Here is a 17,933-nt window from a genome sequence, read left to right on the forward strand (position 1 = left end):
TATTCACCGATGAGCTAGTGGATGTAATCGGTTTTCCTGTTTACCTTGAGTTAAAAGTTGTTACAATAAATTTGATTATTTAAGATAGGTCACTATATAAAAAATGTACAGCGCCCGTGTGAATTCTCACTAAAATGGCGCTATATAAATAATGTGAAAATTATTATTTTTATTTTGAATATTATGGAAAATATTGCTTCATAAAATACACCATAAACACAGTATTCAAAAGCACTTATAATTATGTCTTCGGATTTAGAATTACGATTCATTTTGACGCCAGAAAAAAAACATCTTATCCAAGTAGCTAGTATATATTTATCTACCTACGACTGTGCCTATTCCTAGAGCCTTGTCACAGATCTGATATTCCTCCCAGTCCGGATCCATAATTCAGGCTTGCCACCACATAAATACATAAATACTCGACACAGAATGCAAAACAGATCCGCCGGCATTTCAGCGAACATCCGCGGCACTTCCACCTTCCACTTCTGTCTTCGGTCTTCCTCTTATTCTCTTCCACTTCACACTTCACGTCGCTCGCTGTTAGCTATTCGCCGCGGCGCGAAACATAACAAATCTCTACAAATAATTTACCTAAGAGTGCGGCTCTCAGTTTCTTTGGATAGGGATAGTTTTTTAAAGGTATTGTTTTAAACTAAAAATAAATTACTATACAATTTTTTATGCTGACCAGGTTTTTCTCCTTCATTCAAGTGACCTTCGGGTGATATTTAACAAATGGAACACTTCCAAAACAGAAAATTATTTTTAAAATGTAGGAGACATACTTAACAGTAGACGTCTAGTCCAATGAATGATAATGAAAGACACTATTTCTAGTAATGAGCGTGTAGTTAAATATATAGCATGGTTATTGGTTAAAAGGATAAATTAGCCCGTTGATAGATATTGTGATTTTCAAATAAAAGATTTTACTTCTATCCATTCAGACGTTTGCCCAAATGCCACGTAAAAATCTTAATGCTAGGTGTTTATTTTGTGTTTTATAATTTAAAAATGATTGACTTTACTGGTAGATTACCATTGCAAAAAACGGCCGCGGCGTCTTCAAACGAAAAACTGTCATGACTCTGAAAGAGAGAAGCGTCTTGACTTCACTTTCTTCCGTTCCGAGGCGGTTACAGATGTCACCTGAATAACGGAATATATTCCAAGGTGCCAAATTGAGGTTACACTTCCAACCCGCTATGACGGAGGCTTTCCTCGCATCCGCTTTGGCTTAATGGGGTATATCTCGTCGTTTGGGCGGGTGAATGATGCACAAGGCTTTTTTCTTGACGTTTTGCTGAAGCTGAGATGTTTTCCCAGTGTAAATGTGGCTTTATTTACCATGATATGAAAAACAAGGGAACCTGAGTTTGACAGAATAAGACCTACCTTTCATCAAACAGAAGTCTTTAAACTGGGTACGAATAACAACGCGATACAAGCGATATCTCAGGCACTATCTTTGTTACAATTATTACAAACTAAAAAATCTTGCTACTTTTCAGTAGGTGTCTTGTTATAACAATGACGTAGTTGCACATGAACGTCATTTTATTTCAGTGGTTCCTAACTTTGCTTAATCGTATTTTTTTTCATTAAATAATATCCAAATTGCTAATTTAAATATGAAAATGATTTGCTAACATTTTACAATCGAAAAAAATAAATGGTAGCATTAATCCAATAACTTCCTAGAAAACATTTGATTAAACCCCACAAATGAAAGACCTAAATAAACGCCTATAAAATAAAGTGAGCCCTGTAATATAACCTCACGCATAAAATCATAAAATATATTTGTTTTGCTAGCAATAACCACCAATCATCAAGAGTCCCAACATGATAACAAATGCCTTCCTGTCTCTGTTTTTTTTTGCATAATTTTTTGTCCTTGAGTGGCATTCTATGTTGTCAAAACACATTAAGACTTCTGCGGAAATAATATCACTCGGCTTAGCTGAAGACTGATTGATGACCGATTTCTCGGTAAAAGGTCAGATTTTAATTTAATTTTGTCAACATTTTATTATTTTAGGCAATTATATTAAATCTGATGCCCATGAAATGACCTAAAATCTTTAGAAATATATTATGTCTTTAGCACCATTATGAATCTGCTTAGGGGATTATTCAAAAGTGGTAATGAATCTACAAAAATCTCAACATTGATAATAAACTAATTAACTAACCATCAAGCCGTTCCCCCGTAAGAATAGGCGGAGAGGACGGATTGCCAAACAGTTCGGTCTTGGCACACACTCCTTTCTTAGATTACATTCATACATCGTCTCATACAAACAAATCTGTTATTCTGACCATTGATATGACCCGAATCGTGCCATGTATTCCTCGGGATTCCACTACTTCTTCTACCATTGATATTCGCGTCACATATACACTCTTTCAACCATCTAAATGTCCCTTTCATAATATTACTCATTACACTAACATCAGCCTGGCATTCTTTGCGATCCTTCACATTTCTCACATGATCACACATGGTTTTACCACACATACGCCTCAAGAACCTCATTTATACAACATTCAGTCAACTTTCGTACTGCCTGGTTGAAAACCCACCCCAAAGACCTTGTAAACTGTTTACAGACTTGAATTGAACAATATAAGAATATGTAGATATATTATATCTGTGAGTGGGAACCAGATTTATTAATCTACAGTACATCTCTTTACAGCGTAATTGCCCAAACTAATTGGCAAATTGTTCAATCTCCATTAGTTTGGCTCTAAAAAAAATGAATACTTAAAGCCAAGACGTGTCAAAATAGGTTTTTTACATTTAAATATTTATATATCCTACCCATACAATATTTCGTTGTAATTTACGATTTTCTCTTATTTTCTGAATATTAATGTTATTTATTTTTTGTTGCAGATTTTTCCTGAAATTCTTCCTCAAGTGTAATCAGAACTGTTTAAAAAATGCCGGCAACCCCAGAGACATGAGAAGATTTCAAGTGAGTTTCATTCTATTTACTGTTTTCGTGCTTGGGTTGTAGAACTACACCTTTTTAAAATTGTAATTATTACTAAGTTCGGCAAGTATTTTAGTTTTCATTATTGCTATAGCTGTCTCGGTGTTTATGTCACTATCAAAAATTGTAAATAAAACTTAAATACATGCAGAACTTAATAATACATTAGAATAAGAGTTTTGTTGTACCATTTTAAAAATTGTTACAATCAGTTTTTTTCCGTACTGAATGTAAATTAGTCAACAGTGACCAGGGCCATATATGTGGAAATTTAAAATTTCCAACGGATACAACTAGTGGAAATGAGATCTCTGATGACTGAAAAAGATAAAAAGTAAGGGATAGAATACTAGAGTAAGACATTTTATTAAGTGCAACGAATAAAAATAAAACCAAAGAACAAATCAAAAAGAGGTGTCACGATAATGTCAATTAAATTCTTCGGTCTGCTTCTTGTCATTGACGGTATGATATGATGATTTAATTATTCTATTTCGGGGAATCAACAGTTTTATTTTATCAGTTTGTACATTTGTTGTATACAAAAAACTAAAATCAATTTATTGTGGATTACCTTCTTGTGACTTTGCCTCTTATAACACAATATCTAAAAAATATAAATAATGATTTTTATATTACAAAGAAGTAATTGATAATGTGAAGAAAGAATAAAAATTATTGTATCCAGCATATTCTAGTAGTAATTAATTGAATATGTCAATGTGAATGAGGCTAGGAGTGTGTGCCAAGACCGAAATTGTTGGCGGTCCGTCCTATCTGCCTACCCTTACAGGTAAACGGCGTGAAGGGTAATTAGTTGGTTTTTCCATATGACTTCTGCTTAGAAATTTTCTGGAAAGCTATTTAGGATGATAAAACTAAAATTACACCAAAATATCTGCTGAGGTAAATTTGCGTTACTTAAAAGAAAAGTAGATAGGTCCCAAAACTATAACAAAATACGATGTATTCATTAAAAAAAACGTAAAACCAAACTAAATTATACGTAGCAAAAAATATTTTTATATTAAACTGTTAGGAGATAGCAAGTAGAGGGTGGCTAATAAATTTGGATTAGCGCAGTGCGCTTACGCTAAACCACATCTAAACCCGGCTTAACCCACAGCGACCGTTAAAACCACCTATTGGGCCCGTTCTCCACCAACTTTACTAACAAATAATTTAACCGTAGTTAAACTTTCCGAGCTCATATATTGATACGACTAAATAGCCTGAACTCAAGATTATAGACTTCACTACGTTTATTTGACCTGTAATTACCTGCACAAGATTTATAATACTGCACATATTTTTGACTTTATCAACTCCTCTGTAAAACCTACTCCTATTTATTTTTTATTTATTACCAAAGAAGAAAAACGTTATATATTGAAACGTGTGACAAAATTTGTCTCCTTCGCCAGAATAATTTATTGTATCACTACTTGGAGAGTGTCTGTAAGTTTAAAAAATGTGTATTAGTATGTGACAAGTAAATTGGTCAGTGGCAAAACCGAAATTGAATTTAAACCTGAAGTACCTACTCTTAATACTAAAGATACTTTTAATGAGACAGGTTTCCGATTTAACGAGCAATAATATATCATTGAAGAAGAAGATAATACTAATAAATCTAAACTAAACATGAAATAGAACAAGACACAGAAAAAGTTATAACCTTCAAAATATTTTTTTTTTTAAGTTCCTAACATAACATATCAATTTAAAACTAACTTAAAATAATACATTCAAAACTAACTTGTTCAATATTATATATCAATATGGCCACGATTTCAATGTGTATCCATCAAAATCACATGATGTGAAGTATTTCATTCGAGACATTCATGAGGTACATCGTATACCTTGTACACTTGTTTCTATATATCACTTGTATTTGCGCAGAACACTCGAAAAAAACATTGTACCTATATTTGAAAATAGTCTGCTTGAAGCGAATGCATACAAAACAATGTCTAGGTTTTTTTGTAGCAAAAATTCGAATGCTCCCTCAGTCTTACACCGAGCGACGAATGATATTGCGGGTAACTCGACACAGCGCCGTGTTATCAAAATTACAAACCATTTGCAGCGGACATTAGATATAATGGCAGTCGTTTGTTGTATATGTAAAGCTTAAAGCACAACAATCGTAGAGTCTATGCGTAGAGCGCTCGTGTCTATTACTGTTTTAATTATTATTGTCTACTGCCTCCCCAAAATATAAGTTGCACTCATTTGCACATAATTTATTAACAACGTTTTTGAGCAACAAATATTTCATAATTAGCCAAATGAACTTACAATCGCTTTTTCAAGAAAAATTATTAAGTTGAGGCATCTTGAAGAATAAGATGAAAGGACAGCATTTGCTTGAGGGTTTTCTATTAATATTTTTTTTTAGAATATAACTGGTAGTAACCACCAGGCTTCTATTTCTATATTAAAGAAAGGTACGGAAAGTTGAAAATAGTGATATTGACCAGGAAATTTTATACACAAAATTCTGACTAAGCTTCATGACGCCGCAGCTCAATTCGATAGTTTTTTTCGGAGCAGTTAGTCACACACATGACCGAAACATAATTGTGAGTTTATACGCAAAAAAATCTATTACTTTTTCTTTTTATATGACACGTAAGCAAATGTTTGAGCCCATACTCGAAACGATTTCGTCCTTCAAAGCGCGGCCCCGTTAAGAAAAACCGTTCTACCCCAACGCTTTCTTAGCACGATCCCTGAATTTGAAATAGCATTCAACAAGACGAGAAGTAAAAAAGTTAAACTTGTCTGACCAGGATCCAAAAGACACTTGGGAAATGGTGCAATTTTTTTTCAATGTGTCTCCTGCAGCTTCAGACAAATTTTCTTTACAATCAAACTGCACCAATACATTTTCAAATGTTACATACACATGTAAGAAGGCTTCGGCCATTTTGTGGTGTCCTTAGACTTAAGCCCCACCTCCCAGGGGACCATATCCCCGTGGAGGTGTATCTGTACACAGCCACGTGTACGAGTGTGCGTGGCTAGTTCCTATGGGAACGGTGTGCAACTACCCCTAGAGCATGAATGGAATCTAAGTACGTACCTATATACCGATTTGTCTGTGGCATCTACGTGGAAATTCACCATGAAAACCGGTGAATAAATATAGGCCGCCTTGTACAAAAGTTCGGATCATTTTCTTTGCCGATTGTTCTAGTGAAAGCTTCTAAATCGACATTCGTACAATGTGTCAAGAGGATTGACTCATATAAAGCTTGTCGGATGGTTTAGTAAACCAAGATTCCTATAAGTTTTGTCTGGACGCCGTGAGTAGGTGAGTAGACATTAAGTTGAAAGGTTGTTTACATGACCGTAACTTGCCGAGGAGTACCTACAATAACTTTGTCCTTTTTACAACATCTTCATTTACAGTTTTTCCCGCGTAAATACGTATTCTTATAATAGTGTATAGTTGTTGTTGAAATCACACTCTTAGATGTATAGTGGAGTTTACTGTAAAGATATTTATATATTTATAGAACTATGAGTGTATACAGGTGACTGAACTTGTTTTGGTAGAAAAAATATTATATGTTTTATAGATATACTATTAGAAACATAACACGTTTTAAAAATCATCTTAGAAATCTTACCTTAAAAAAAACTGCAAAATAAAATGTACCTATACGTGGAATGGTTGACTATTGCGAATATCTCTCCCTTAATCATTCATAATCAAAGTAGGTATTATTTTTAAAATTTCAATTGTCAATAATGCTATGGAACATAGGCACACTTCATTTACAAAATTCGTAAAGAGCACCTGCAACATTAAAAAGGAATGTGTTTTGGTAGGTATGAAATTCCCGAAGGTTTTTATAGCATTAATCGTTTATAAAAATAGCTATACGTTTTTGAATCACAATGTTCTTAGTGACGAAAATTTCACCTTTAAATTGCTAGACTGTGACATAGACTTGACACCAAATATTAACTCTGAAAGATGTCCCCTTTCGAAGTGAAATTTACACCATCAATTATGATTTTAACACAATATGTCAACACAGAAGTCAAACACTGTAGCAAAAACAGGTGTTTTTAAATTTATAAGTTTATTTTGTCTCTACTAGATTCAATAAGTCAAGAAAGTCAGATTATTGTTGCTGCCCTCATTTGTAGCTGTCGTTGCCTAAGCTTGCCACAAAGGCAAATTTGCACATACCGTTAATAAATAAAAACAATTTATCAAAAGCGAACGAAATATGTAAGACATCTATTCGAAAGTCTTTTGTGAGTTAAGTATTTTTTTACTAAGTACCCCTGTTGCTTGCTTAGATTTTACGTATTTGGAGTCGAGCTTTATTTGCCTGTAAGTGTTTACAGTAGGGGATTGGGGTGAGAGGGGGTGCGGTTAAGAAAGGGGATGGGAAGTGTAGCTTTGTTTACGTTTCCTTTTCCTTTCAAGTTCCCTTCTGCATGCCGAACAACGCCTTGTTCGTATACTCATCTGCTGCAGTCTAGTAGATGCTAAACCGTGAAATCTTTTAAATCAGATTTAAAAGTCTTCTATCAAAGTTATCGCAAAGTTTTTCCCGCGAGTTGCTCTTTCTGATAAACTTACTTCTTTGAAATTATTGTCTGTAATTTTTACTTTGTGGATACAAATTATCTACTAAAGTTTGTATTCGTAATTTGATATCATGTTATGTAGTAAATTTCTTATTATTATTATTCATAGGTAACTATTATTCTGCTGTGAATACATGTGAATGATGAAAGTACCTACTTACGAACAAAGAAATCATTTATTCTAGTATTATAGGAATATTAATGAGTTTTAATGGGAAGATTAATGAATTGAAATAATTGAATACAAAATGCCTAAATTTTATTTCGTATAATAAGAGTGAAAGGAGAATATATGACGCAAATGTGGATGGCATAAGTAGTCGGGTGCGCTCGAGAAAAGCACCAGATACTCAAACCAGATACTCGAGTCGGGCCATGTCAAGTTAAGAATATGTTTGAGACGGTGTATGCATGTGAATAAGGCAAGAAGTGTGTGTTTGGCGGTTCGTCCTCTCTGCCGATCCCTGCGGGGAAACGACGTAATGGTTAGTTAGTTAGATTGAATAGGTTCTACAAGAAATATGTTATGATATAACTATTTTACTAGAGTAGACTGGTAGGTACCAAACTAAATAAATCAATATTTGCGTGAATTGAAGATTTTTCTAGGCTACCCTCAAATATATGATTTTTTTTAAATCAAATTTAGTCTACAATTAATATAATAATGTTTCCATATTATTGCAGGTGGTGATATCGACGCAGGTGGGGGTGGATGGCCCACTTTTGGCCATCTCTGACAATATGTTTGTCCACAACAACTCCAAACACGGCAGAAGGGCTAAGAGGCTTGACCCCACCGAAGGTACAGACCCGCACGATTGTACGTTATCATTTTTCTCTTATTATTTGGATAAATTAATCTACTAAAAGGAATAGCGCAGATTCTGGTGGTTCTAACCAATGGTATAAGTTCAAGATACGTATTTTTTTTATTATTCTGATATTTTTTTACATAGTGTTTCTCCGCATGGTTTTGCACAAGGACCTGCTCTATTCCATTAACATTTTATATGCTGTGTTGACAATTTATTAAGGTTAATAAATATTTAATGAGTGCACAGTTTTTGGTGACCTTTTTAAATTAATTAACTTACCTGGTAATATTGTGTCAACACAAAATTAAATTTTAAATATTTATAAATTAATTCATTTAAATCAACCACCTATTAGTTACCAACACACATTAAAATTCCACCGTTAAATTCAAAGATAAGTGAAGTTTGAACATGAGTTCTTAGCACGTAACTTTCTTTGCGTCGTTTTGTTTATTGTGTCATGTCATTGGCGTGATTTTGATACACAAAATGCGAACTAAACTTGCTTTTAGGTGCAAACATATTATCTTTTATTTGAATTTTCTATGAAATTATACAATTTGGAAACGAGTCATGTAACGACTTTTACCGTTAATTTAATGTTCCCAATCAAAAATTGTAAAGGGTAACAATACAAACAAAAATTTGAATGGAGAAAACGATTAAGTGATATGATATTATTGGCAAAGAAAACAAGACATTCTTATACTTTCAGTAAAATCTCACTTGGTGACTTTGACACCGAACAGTGAAATATGATGAGGCCCGCTAGAAAAGTTCGACTAACTTTGCGGATACAGAAAGAGTCAAATCTGCTCAATAAAATTGTGCGAAAGGATTTGGTGCTCGCTCTGAATTAACATTTCAGCGCAATCAGAATGGTCGCATACCTCGGGGAGCTTTTTGTTCGCCCATTACGTTCGTTCCTTTCGACCTTTTCTATTTTACCATTGAATAACTGTAGGTGTGCAGCAGGGGTTACAAATCTTTTCAAACACATTACACAATGAACACATTTAAAAAAAAAACTCGTGTGAATTAAATTAGAAAACATAATATAGCAACTTAGAATAGACATAAGACCATTCTTTTAAGTTCTCGTAGAAACTCTTTAATGTTATTTTTTTAGTGGCACGATACTACGAAAAATTTTGAATTTTTGGCAATTATCGCGGAAAGTTAGTACAATCGTATAGCTCGAAAAATCGTTTCAATCATGAGCTTAAATTTTCACTTAAACCATCAAAAAAGACTTTTTTGTAATACACCTGCTAAAATAATTTAAATGGGAATAAAGAATTTTTTTAAATGGAGTGTTTACTCAACCGAAGGCATATTATAAATGATTTGTAATCATGGCGTACCCTTCACAAGTATTACTTGTATTACATTCTCATTTTTACTATAATAATTTGCGTATATTTTTAATTGCACTTACAATATTACTTTATCTAATGCAACATACCAATGTGTTTCTGGCCCCTGCTTTCTCTCCCAATATTTGCAACCTTCGTTTTTCATACTTTATCTTTGGATTCAGTGAATTCCCTTGCACATTTTCAGTTACGCGCGCCGCGATTGGCGCGCCATTCCACTACATATTTTATGGCGTTCGTCTCTTCCTATTTACTTGATGCGTTTATCCGCTCCTCCATTTCCGGTGTTGGCTGACGGAAAATACGCAACACGAAAATTGTGAAACGAAAAACGTGAACGAAAACCGTGGAAAGTAAAAAGTGTGACGACAACGTGGAACGAAAAAATTGTGTGACGAAAAACGACGAATTGAAATGAGCGTAAAAAATAACGCGACTGGGCAAATATAATAAAGTGGTCCCGCTGCTGAGCGCGAAATCAACAGTTGTGCCGTCTGACGATACGGCGAACGAATGCAAGTATAATGTTGGACACGATGGTTTATTTATCTTCGTCTAAGAGGGATCTCCATAGTATATTTCATCAAATTTAAATATGTGGGTTTAGATTTTGTGTTATTTCTTGAGTTGTGTATACCGAATAGGAAAAGATTGTTATTATCTTATTCTTGAGGAGTCACTCCTCCCGGTATTGGGATTTGACATTGGCTATCTTCATCTGCTTCTCCTGCAACCACTTTGCCAATGACTATAAATTTCTCCAGGCTTAAGTTATTAGTCAGGCGAACAACGTGACCAGAGTACATATATTAGAAAACGCTGTAGGCAGACAATAGCTAGCATATTGCTTAACTCTTCCAGAATTGATGCTCATATGTTAGCGTGCCTAGAATGAATGAACACGTGAAATCCTGATCATTTTTCTCCAGCACTACATTTCTAGAGCTTCTTTTAGCTTGTTCTAAATGCCCATACACCGTATAGAAATATGTGAAAAATCAGTGCCCGAACGAGTTTCATCTTAGTGGTCTTTACTATGCCTTTGTCACTCCATATCTTTTGAATTTTGCTAATAGCGTATTTTTTTTGTAGATCCTTCTTTCACTTCTGTTTCGCAGCCTCCTTCGTCACTTTTTGATGAGACATCGAGAAGTCATTGTTCTTGTTATACAGGGTTTCCAATGAGAGGTGTTATTTTGATATTCAATCTTAAAAGATCAATGGTTACGTTGCTTGTGTGGCACGCACCGCCGTCTTGTTGAAAGTAAACGTTGTCCAGATCAATAGCATCCAATTTCGGCCATAAAAAATCATTAATCATCTCTCGATAGCGCAATTCATTCACCGTAACTGTTGCTCCAGCCTCATTTTCGAAAAAGTAAGGTCCAATGACTCCGCCGGACCATAAACCGTACCAAACAGTCACACGTTGAAGATAGAGAGGCTTTTCAACAATAACTCTTGGGTTTTCCGAGCCCCAGATGCGACAATTTTGCTTGTTGACGAAGCCACCGAGGTGGAAATGGGCCTCATCACTCAAGGTGATTTGCATTTGATTCACTCAAGTGAATTTTAATAATTTCAATGCGTTGTTGAAGCGTGTATCGTTCCATTTTTATTAATGGCGTAGTTTTTACTTGTCAAATGTAAAAAAAATAACAGCTTCAAAAGCTACCGAAATAGCAGGCTATTCAAAATAACACCTCTTATTGGAAAACCCTGTATTAAGTTTTATTCAGTATCCAACGAATCAAAATGGTAAACCAGCGCAAACAATTTTACTGGCCGTACTCTGATTACGTAACTGAAGAATCAATTTAGTTAGTATCATAAAGAAAAATTCCGTATGCAACAAAATTAATTAGTTTATTTATCCCAGGTTTGGCATTTGAGGAAGCAAATCATCCAAGTAAATGATAACCTTTATAATTAAGGAAGTTGGAATTTTGGAATAAAAACGAAATATTTTCGCAATGATTTGAAGGAATCCGCAACTCTTCAAAACAATTAATTTTTAGAATTGAAATTTAAACAACTTTTGCACTTTGTTCCACTTATTTTATATATAAAATAATTTTTGCTTAAAAATAATGGCAGTTTCAAAAAAGGTTTAATATTTTATTTCCCACCAGTGAACCATGTTAGCATGTTTGATTAAGAATCTCTACATATTTTCTTTTTTCTTGCCGAACACTTTCAACGTAAAATTAAATGTATGTAAAATTTGTTACCTTTGCAAAATATTTCAACTTATCTTTATAAATAATTATTGTGAAGGGTTATTTTGTAAAATGTTCTTATTTTTTGTAGTAAAAGTCTGGTGCAATCCACTCTTTTCTTTTAACATAACATCCCCTAGATATTTTCATCCCCCTCATCCTCTAACCCTCCAGTTATGTTCCTAGATATCGTTTGTATGCAAGGAGTCTTTCGAGACAAAAGTCGGGGTTGTCGGACCAGGGGTTGTAAATGTGGGGAAGGGAAGGGTGGCTCTAGGGGAGGCTGGATTCGTCGTCTTGGTCGAGATAGTGAGAGATATAGTTATAGATATGCTAAGGGGTGAATCTTAGATCGCTGAAACAGTAGACTTGTCACACAAAATGTCTTATTTTAAAGATGTGGACATGCCTTGCTATGAGGCTTTGTAATATTATTCCCAAATTTTTACTTTTGTTCAGTTTAGAAAATTCAAAGCTAAGATAAACTTAACAATAGTACTTACTAACTGTTTCAAGTCAGTCGTCGTTCTCAACTATTTTATCTCCTTTCATTTTTTGTATTTCTATGGTCATATTTATCTTTTCAAAACAAGAATTGTGATGTAGGCGTGTTTCGTGATTCAAAATTCTGCCCATTCCGTGATCCTGCTTAATTTTCAAATTAAAAAACTCTGTCTATCAGTACAAACTCAAAATCAAATGTAATGACTTCATACGATGTTAGGCAGAGTATCTAAGAGAGGCAGAGTGCAAAATTTTTATTAGCATTAGCGATCAAATAGTCAAGAAGGACTTTATAAGTGGCGAGATTATTTTTCTTGCAAATCTACATAAAAGGAATTAGTGGAAGGCATTTCTATTTCAAGGAATGTCTGAATTATCTATTTAGTGTTTTTACACCATCCATGTTTGCTTTTATACAGTGTGGAAGGTTTTAGGAGTTTACTTGACTCGGAAAGAATTCACGTAATTTTTCGGTTTAATTAAACAGTTGCACATTAAAAATATGGCCCACAGAAGAGCCTTCGCCGGCACTTCTCGCAAAACAAATGTGCATGAAAAAGACGCAAGAAACCCCAACTTTAATCTTTCCCCGTCTTTGTTTAATTCACTTTCTCTCTCTATCTTTATTACCGTGTCGTTTTATTCGCGAGATTTGAGCTAGGGCAATAAGTTGTGCAGTCGAGTCGTCTCTTTCCCTCGCGCGGAGAAAGGTTAGGGGTGGAAGGTGGATGGAAAGGGATGGCGATGGTTCCAGCGCGACCCCTGCGAGGGTCTATTTATAATTTGGGCATGTCGCGGTCGTATATCAAGCCTTGTCAGAAATACGGAGGTGGCGTTAGTTGTACAAATAGCCGACACTTCTGTAAGAAAACCAAGCGACCTACCAGCCACCATCCAACATCCACCAGCCAGTAGCTACTAGCTACTAGAGTTTATCTCTACCCGTTGCCCACTAGGTGCCTGATAAGTGTGTACAGTAATCATTCTTAATAATAAATTTATAAAAAAAGTTACTCTATTTTTAAGTTCGTTTCAATAGATGAAGGTCTATTTACCATAAATTTTTTTAGATAGCGTTATTAAGTCCTGGCATATTTAATTTTGCAAATAAATTCTGTAATATCTCTAATTCATGAACTGAATAAGTTCAAAAGAATAACTATAATCTTAAAATGATATCTGCAAAAACAAATTTAGGAGGCGAGTAAGGGCACCGCCGCCCGGGAAACCAATGGATCACAAACACCTCTGCCATAGGTCACACCAAATGGTTCGCTACGTTTGGTGACTTGCAAAGTAGCAGGAGTGGCCGTGTTGAATGGGTGAGGTTTATCTAGACTTGGCGCTGGATGCGTATACCCACCTTTTGACATCTCCAGCTGGACTCTCTTGACCCATCGCCTTGCACCGCAGTTGGAAAGATGGATTCAATTTTCCATCAGTATATTTTTCTATTTATTCACAACACAAATTAATAAAATATTTAAAGTTTTTCTAAAATTAGGAGAGGAAATGTAAAAGTAAGAAATGCGTTTTTTTTATCATTTTTATTTTTATTTCTTGCTAGAGCAATCCAGATGAGTTACAAACTCATTGTGAGACGGGATGAACTTACAATACATAGGTGGGAGTTAATAGGTTCAATTTTACATCCGAATTTTTGTACTAACATGATAAGTTTCACATACAAAAATATAAAAAGGGAGGTTAAATAAAACAAACATGAAAAAACAAAAAAGGAAACAAACAGGGATAATACATAAGCAAAAAACCAAGGTAGGAATTTACAAAAAAGTAATTTTGGTAAGGTACCCTCCAATACATTGGTAAAAAAAAAGAAATTAAAAAAATATATAATTTAACAAAGCTAAAAAAAAAATTAAATATAAACTTTAAAAAAATATAACTTGAAACAACCCAAAACAAAATGCTTTGACTGAGGATTGGAGCTTCCTACAAAGTAATTGATCTGCAACTCTACCTACCTCGCCAAATGCCGATCGGGCAAGATCGATATTTATTTAATATTTTATGTTATATTGTTATAATGTCCTCCGATTTCAGAGAAATGCGTATGTATTCGCGTAAATATGCGTGATTGCCACCAAAACTAGAAGAAAGATAAAATGTAATGTCATCGACAACGAGTATATCTGCAGAGTTTCAGCTCGATCGAATGTCGAGAAGTGGGTTAGTTTCCACTTCCAAGATTTGCTTTCATTCTGTCACGATAACAAAATAGAAGTTCAAAGATTTTTCAAGATGTCGTAGGTCGTAGTGTCATCAAACAATTTTGAAGGAACTGAAATATATTTTTGCCTTTTTTCTACTCATCTTTTAGCAGCCTCTATAGAGCAACTCCGTCCGATACACCCGGTGCTTATCTATCCCAAGTTCCCGGTAACTTATAGCCATGCGATGTTCAAACTCCATAAAACATGTTCGTAAGACGTATTTTCGAGAAGTTTTTTTCCGAAAGAATTAATAAACGTTTAAGTATGAATAAAGTGTGGGATTTTAACGTTTTTCCGTGACATTTGAAAAGATTAAGGGCCTCGTTAACTAAACCTAAATAAGATTGATTAAATAAAACTTTGGGCTGATAGGTAAACTGTACATTTCAGTTGGAAATACATAATGTATGAATTAGTTCTCCGATCCGAAACTTTAGGTATCGAATCTGTACTAGTAAGATTTTTTATATGTCCGTGATATTTATTATTCCTGTGGAAATTGTCACATGTGAATTCGTCAAATGCCTGCAGATTTTTTGATGTATTTATCTGATGTATCTATTTTTTGATGCCCACACGGAGAAAACTTTCTTACTATTTTCCTGTTAAAAATTGGACTGATGGCCTATAAAGAAAGAATTGTAACAAGGTATCACTCATAAGCATTTTTTTTTGCGGAACACGTGTTCATACAAATACAGATATTGATACTAACATACATTTATTGTAGCATGCCGTCACGATCTATTTGAAAAGAAAACGTGTTCTGTATATATTCTGAATGAATAATATTTTATCAGGAACTTAGCATGCTGTCAAGTTTTTAACAGGATTTTTTTCAGTGCATCAATGCCGGTTCTCTTGACATCCTCATTCTTACTTAATTATATTTAAAAAATCATAAATTACAGTTTGCAGAGTTGTCCTAAATAAGGATATTTAACAACACAAAAGGCAGTAAAAGACTATTTTTCTAAGTTTTTATTATAGGTATGGACGTTGCGCGGAAGTTCATATTGCAGTTCGACTCAAATGCAAATGCTTAGACCTTTGTATAATGAAGGTTGTTGTAGAACCTAAGGCTGTTCTTATTGACTATGGAATTCAAACTCAATCGATCTGACTGCCAACACAGCGTCAATATTTAAGGTCTAATTTATATTTTTCTTGTCCACAGCCGGTCTGTACCCACCACTCCCCGTAGCCACCCCCTGCATAAAGGCCATATCACCATCGGAAGGCTGGACCTCTGGGGGGTCAACGGTCATCATTGTCGGGGACAACTTCTTTGATGGACTTCAAGTCGTCTTTGGCACCATGCTGGTATGGAGTGAGGTAAGAATTATACCAAATTGTAAGCCTACCATTAAAACTGGTTTTATTTATAAATTTATTAATTTCAAAATCAAATTTAAGCATTTCCAGTACAAATCAATTTACGAAAATTTGTACGTATCATTGCTAACTGTAATAGGAAAAAATTGTTTTGCTGAGCGTTAAGTTGACATTTTAATGAATTATCGAAAAAAAAGTACAGCATTGCAATAATCTTGTATATGAACCGTTTACTTAGTGATTAGGTATTATTGAAGGATTAAATGTATGTTTTTTTGTTTGATATTTTTTTCAAAAATCCTTAAAATAGTATATTTGTAAATGTAGAAATACAGCATTATACGTTATAATTTCAGAATATTGAAAATCAATCCGCTTCCATCATTATAAGCGGAAAATGTAGCTTGTACAATGATGGAGGACTAATCTAGTAGAGGATCGTGATATTGCAATACGTGAAACCTTCGTCTTGCAAACATATAACATTTTTTTTTTTTAATTACTTGTCATACTTTTTTGGTGGGGGGGGGGGGCATTGGAAAAAAATATACTTGAAAAGTGGGCGGTGAGCTAGATAAGGTTAAGAACCTTTAATTCATTTACTCTTGAGATTCCCAGATATTTCGCTAGACGTCCAATTTCTAATAATTCAGTACAAGATTACTTGCAAATTTTTACATTCGTATGGGCAACTACCATTACTGCATTTAAAGAATTTATATATCTCTCATCTCATATTCTATTGATTACTTGTGTATTATCTTAATGTGAAGAATAATTAATTTTTTTTATAATTATTTAACCGTTCGGGGTAGACATTTGTCTTTGTGAAAACGCTTTTCATTTTGAAAATGTTCAATTTAATCCGTTAAATGTTCCTATTAAGCAATAAATATGCTACCTGCTGATAAATTTAATATTGGTTTTATTATAGATATATCTACGTTCATTTGTTTTTTTGTCATTTGTCATTTTTTTTATAATTATTTAACCGTTCGGGGTAGACATTTGTCTTTGTGAAAACGCTTTTCATTTTGAAAATGTTCAATTTAATCCGTTAAATGTTCCTATTAAGCAATAAATATGCTACCTGCTGATAAATTTAATATTGGTTTTATTATAGATATATCTACGTTCATTTGTTTTTCATTTCTTTTTTTATGAAATCATTTTCCGTGCTAATAATAATTATTCATTTAGTTTTTGAAGAAAAGTTTTATAAATGGATCTCACTTTGGGATTAAAACTTATTTAATTAAAAAAATAGCTTATTTCAATCACTTTATTTCGATACACAATCAGCACGTTTTGTCCGCAAGAATAAATGTGCACTAAAAGTAAAAATATTTAATTTAAATATAGAAACAATTTCGTGAAGCATGAGTAGGGGGAGGGGTAGAAGTCAGGGAAGGTTATTAGAATTAGGAATTACACTGTCATTTCAATAGAAAGTCTGGCAAAGTGTAAAAATATTTAACATTAGTGGACATCGTCCACGATATATGTTCATTGTTAATAAGTTATGTTATTTCCTTCAAAAACAAATGACGCTATGATACCTTACATCTGCAATACATCTCAATCACAACACCCATACATTCTACAATTTGACCCTTTAGACATGTTTCACATTCCCTATTTAATTTTAAAATTACATATAATATTTATAAATCATGAAGGTAGCGTAACATATAATAGTACCTACTCCAAATTTAAATCACTATAATACTTTTGGCCGTGAAAATCTTAAATCATATCTGATGTAAACAAAGTTATTTGTTTTCATAAGCGTCATAATAATCATACAAAAACAATTAAG

General features: G+C 33.8%; 1 protein-coding gene across 1 annotated transcript in view; it reads left to right on the forward strand.

Annotated features, from left to right (window-relative positions):
- kn (EBF transcription factor knot) overlaps positions 1-17,933 on the forward strand; it is a 161,913-nt gene that overhangs the window by 138,758 nt on the left and 5,222 nt on the right. The window contains exons 8-10 of the mRNA XM_089637567.1: positions 2,912-2,993; positions 8,316-8,451; positions 15,957-16,114. Of these exons, the coding sequence (XP_089493693.1) occupies positions 2,912-2,993; positions 8,316-8,451; positions 15,957-16,114 (376 nt within the window). The remainder of the gene's footprint in view (positions 1-2,911; positions 2,994-8,315; positions 8,452-15,956; positions 16,115-17,933) is intronic.

Source organism: Hesperophylax consimilis, chromosome 11, assembly GCF_061612785.1.
Source record: "Hesperophylax consimilis isolate HC1 chromosome 11, BYU_Hcon_1.0, whole genome shotgun sequence".
Lineage (NCBI taxonomy): Eukaryota > Metazoa > Arthropoda > Insecta > Trichoptera > Limnephilidae > Hesperophylax > Hesperophylax consimilis.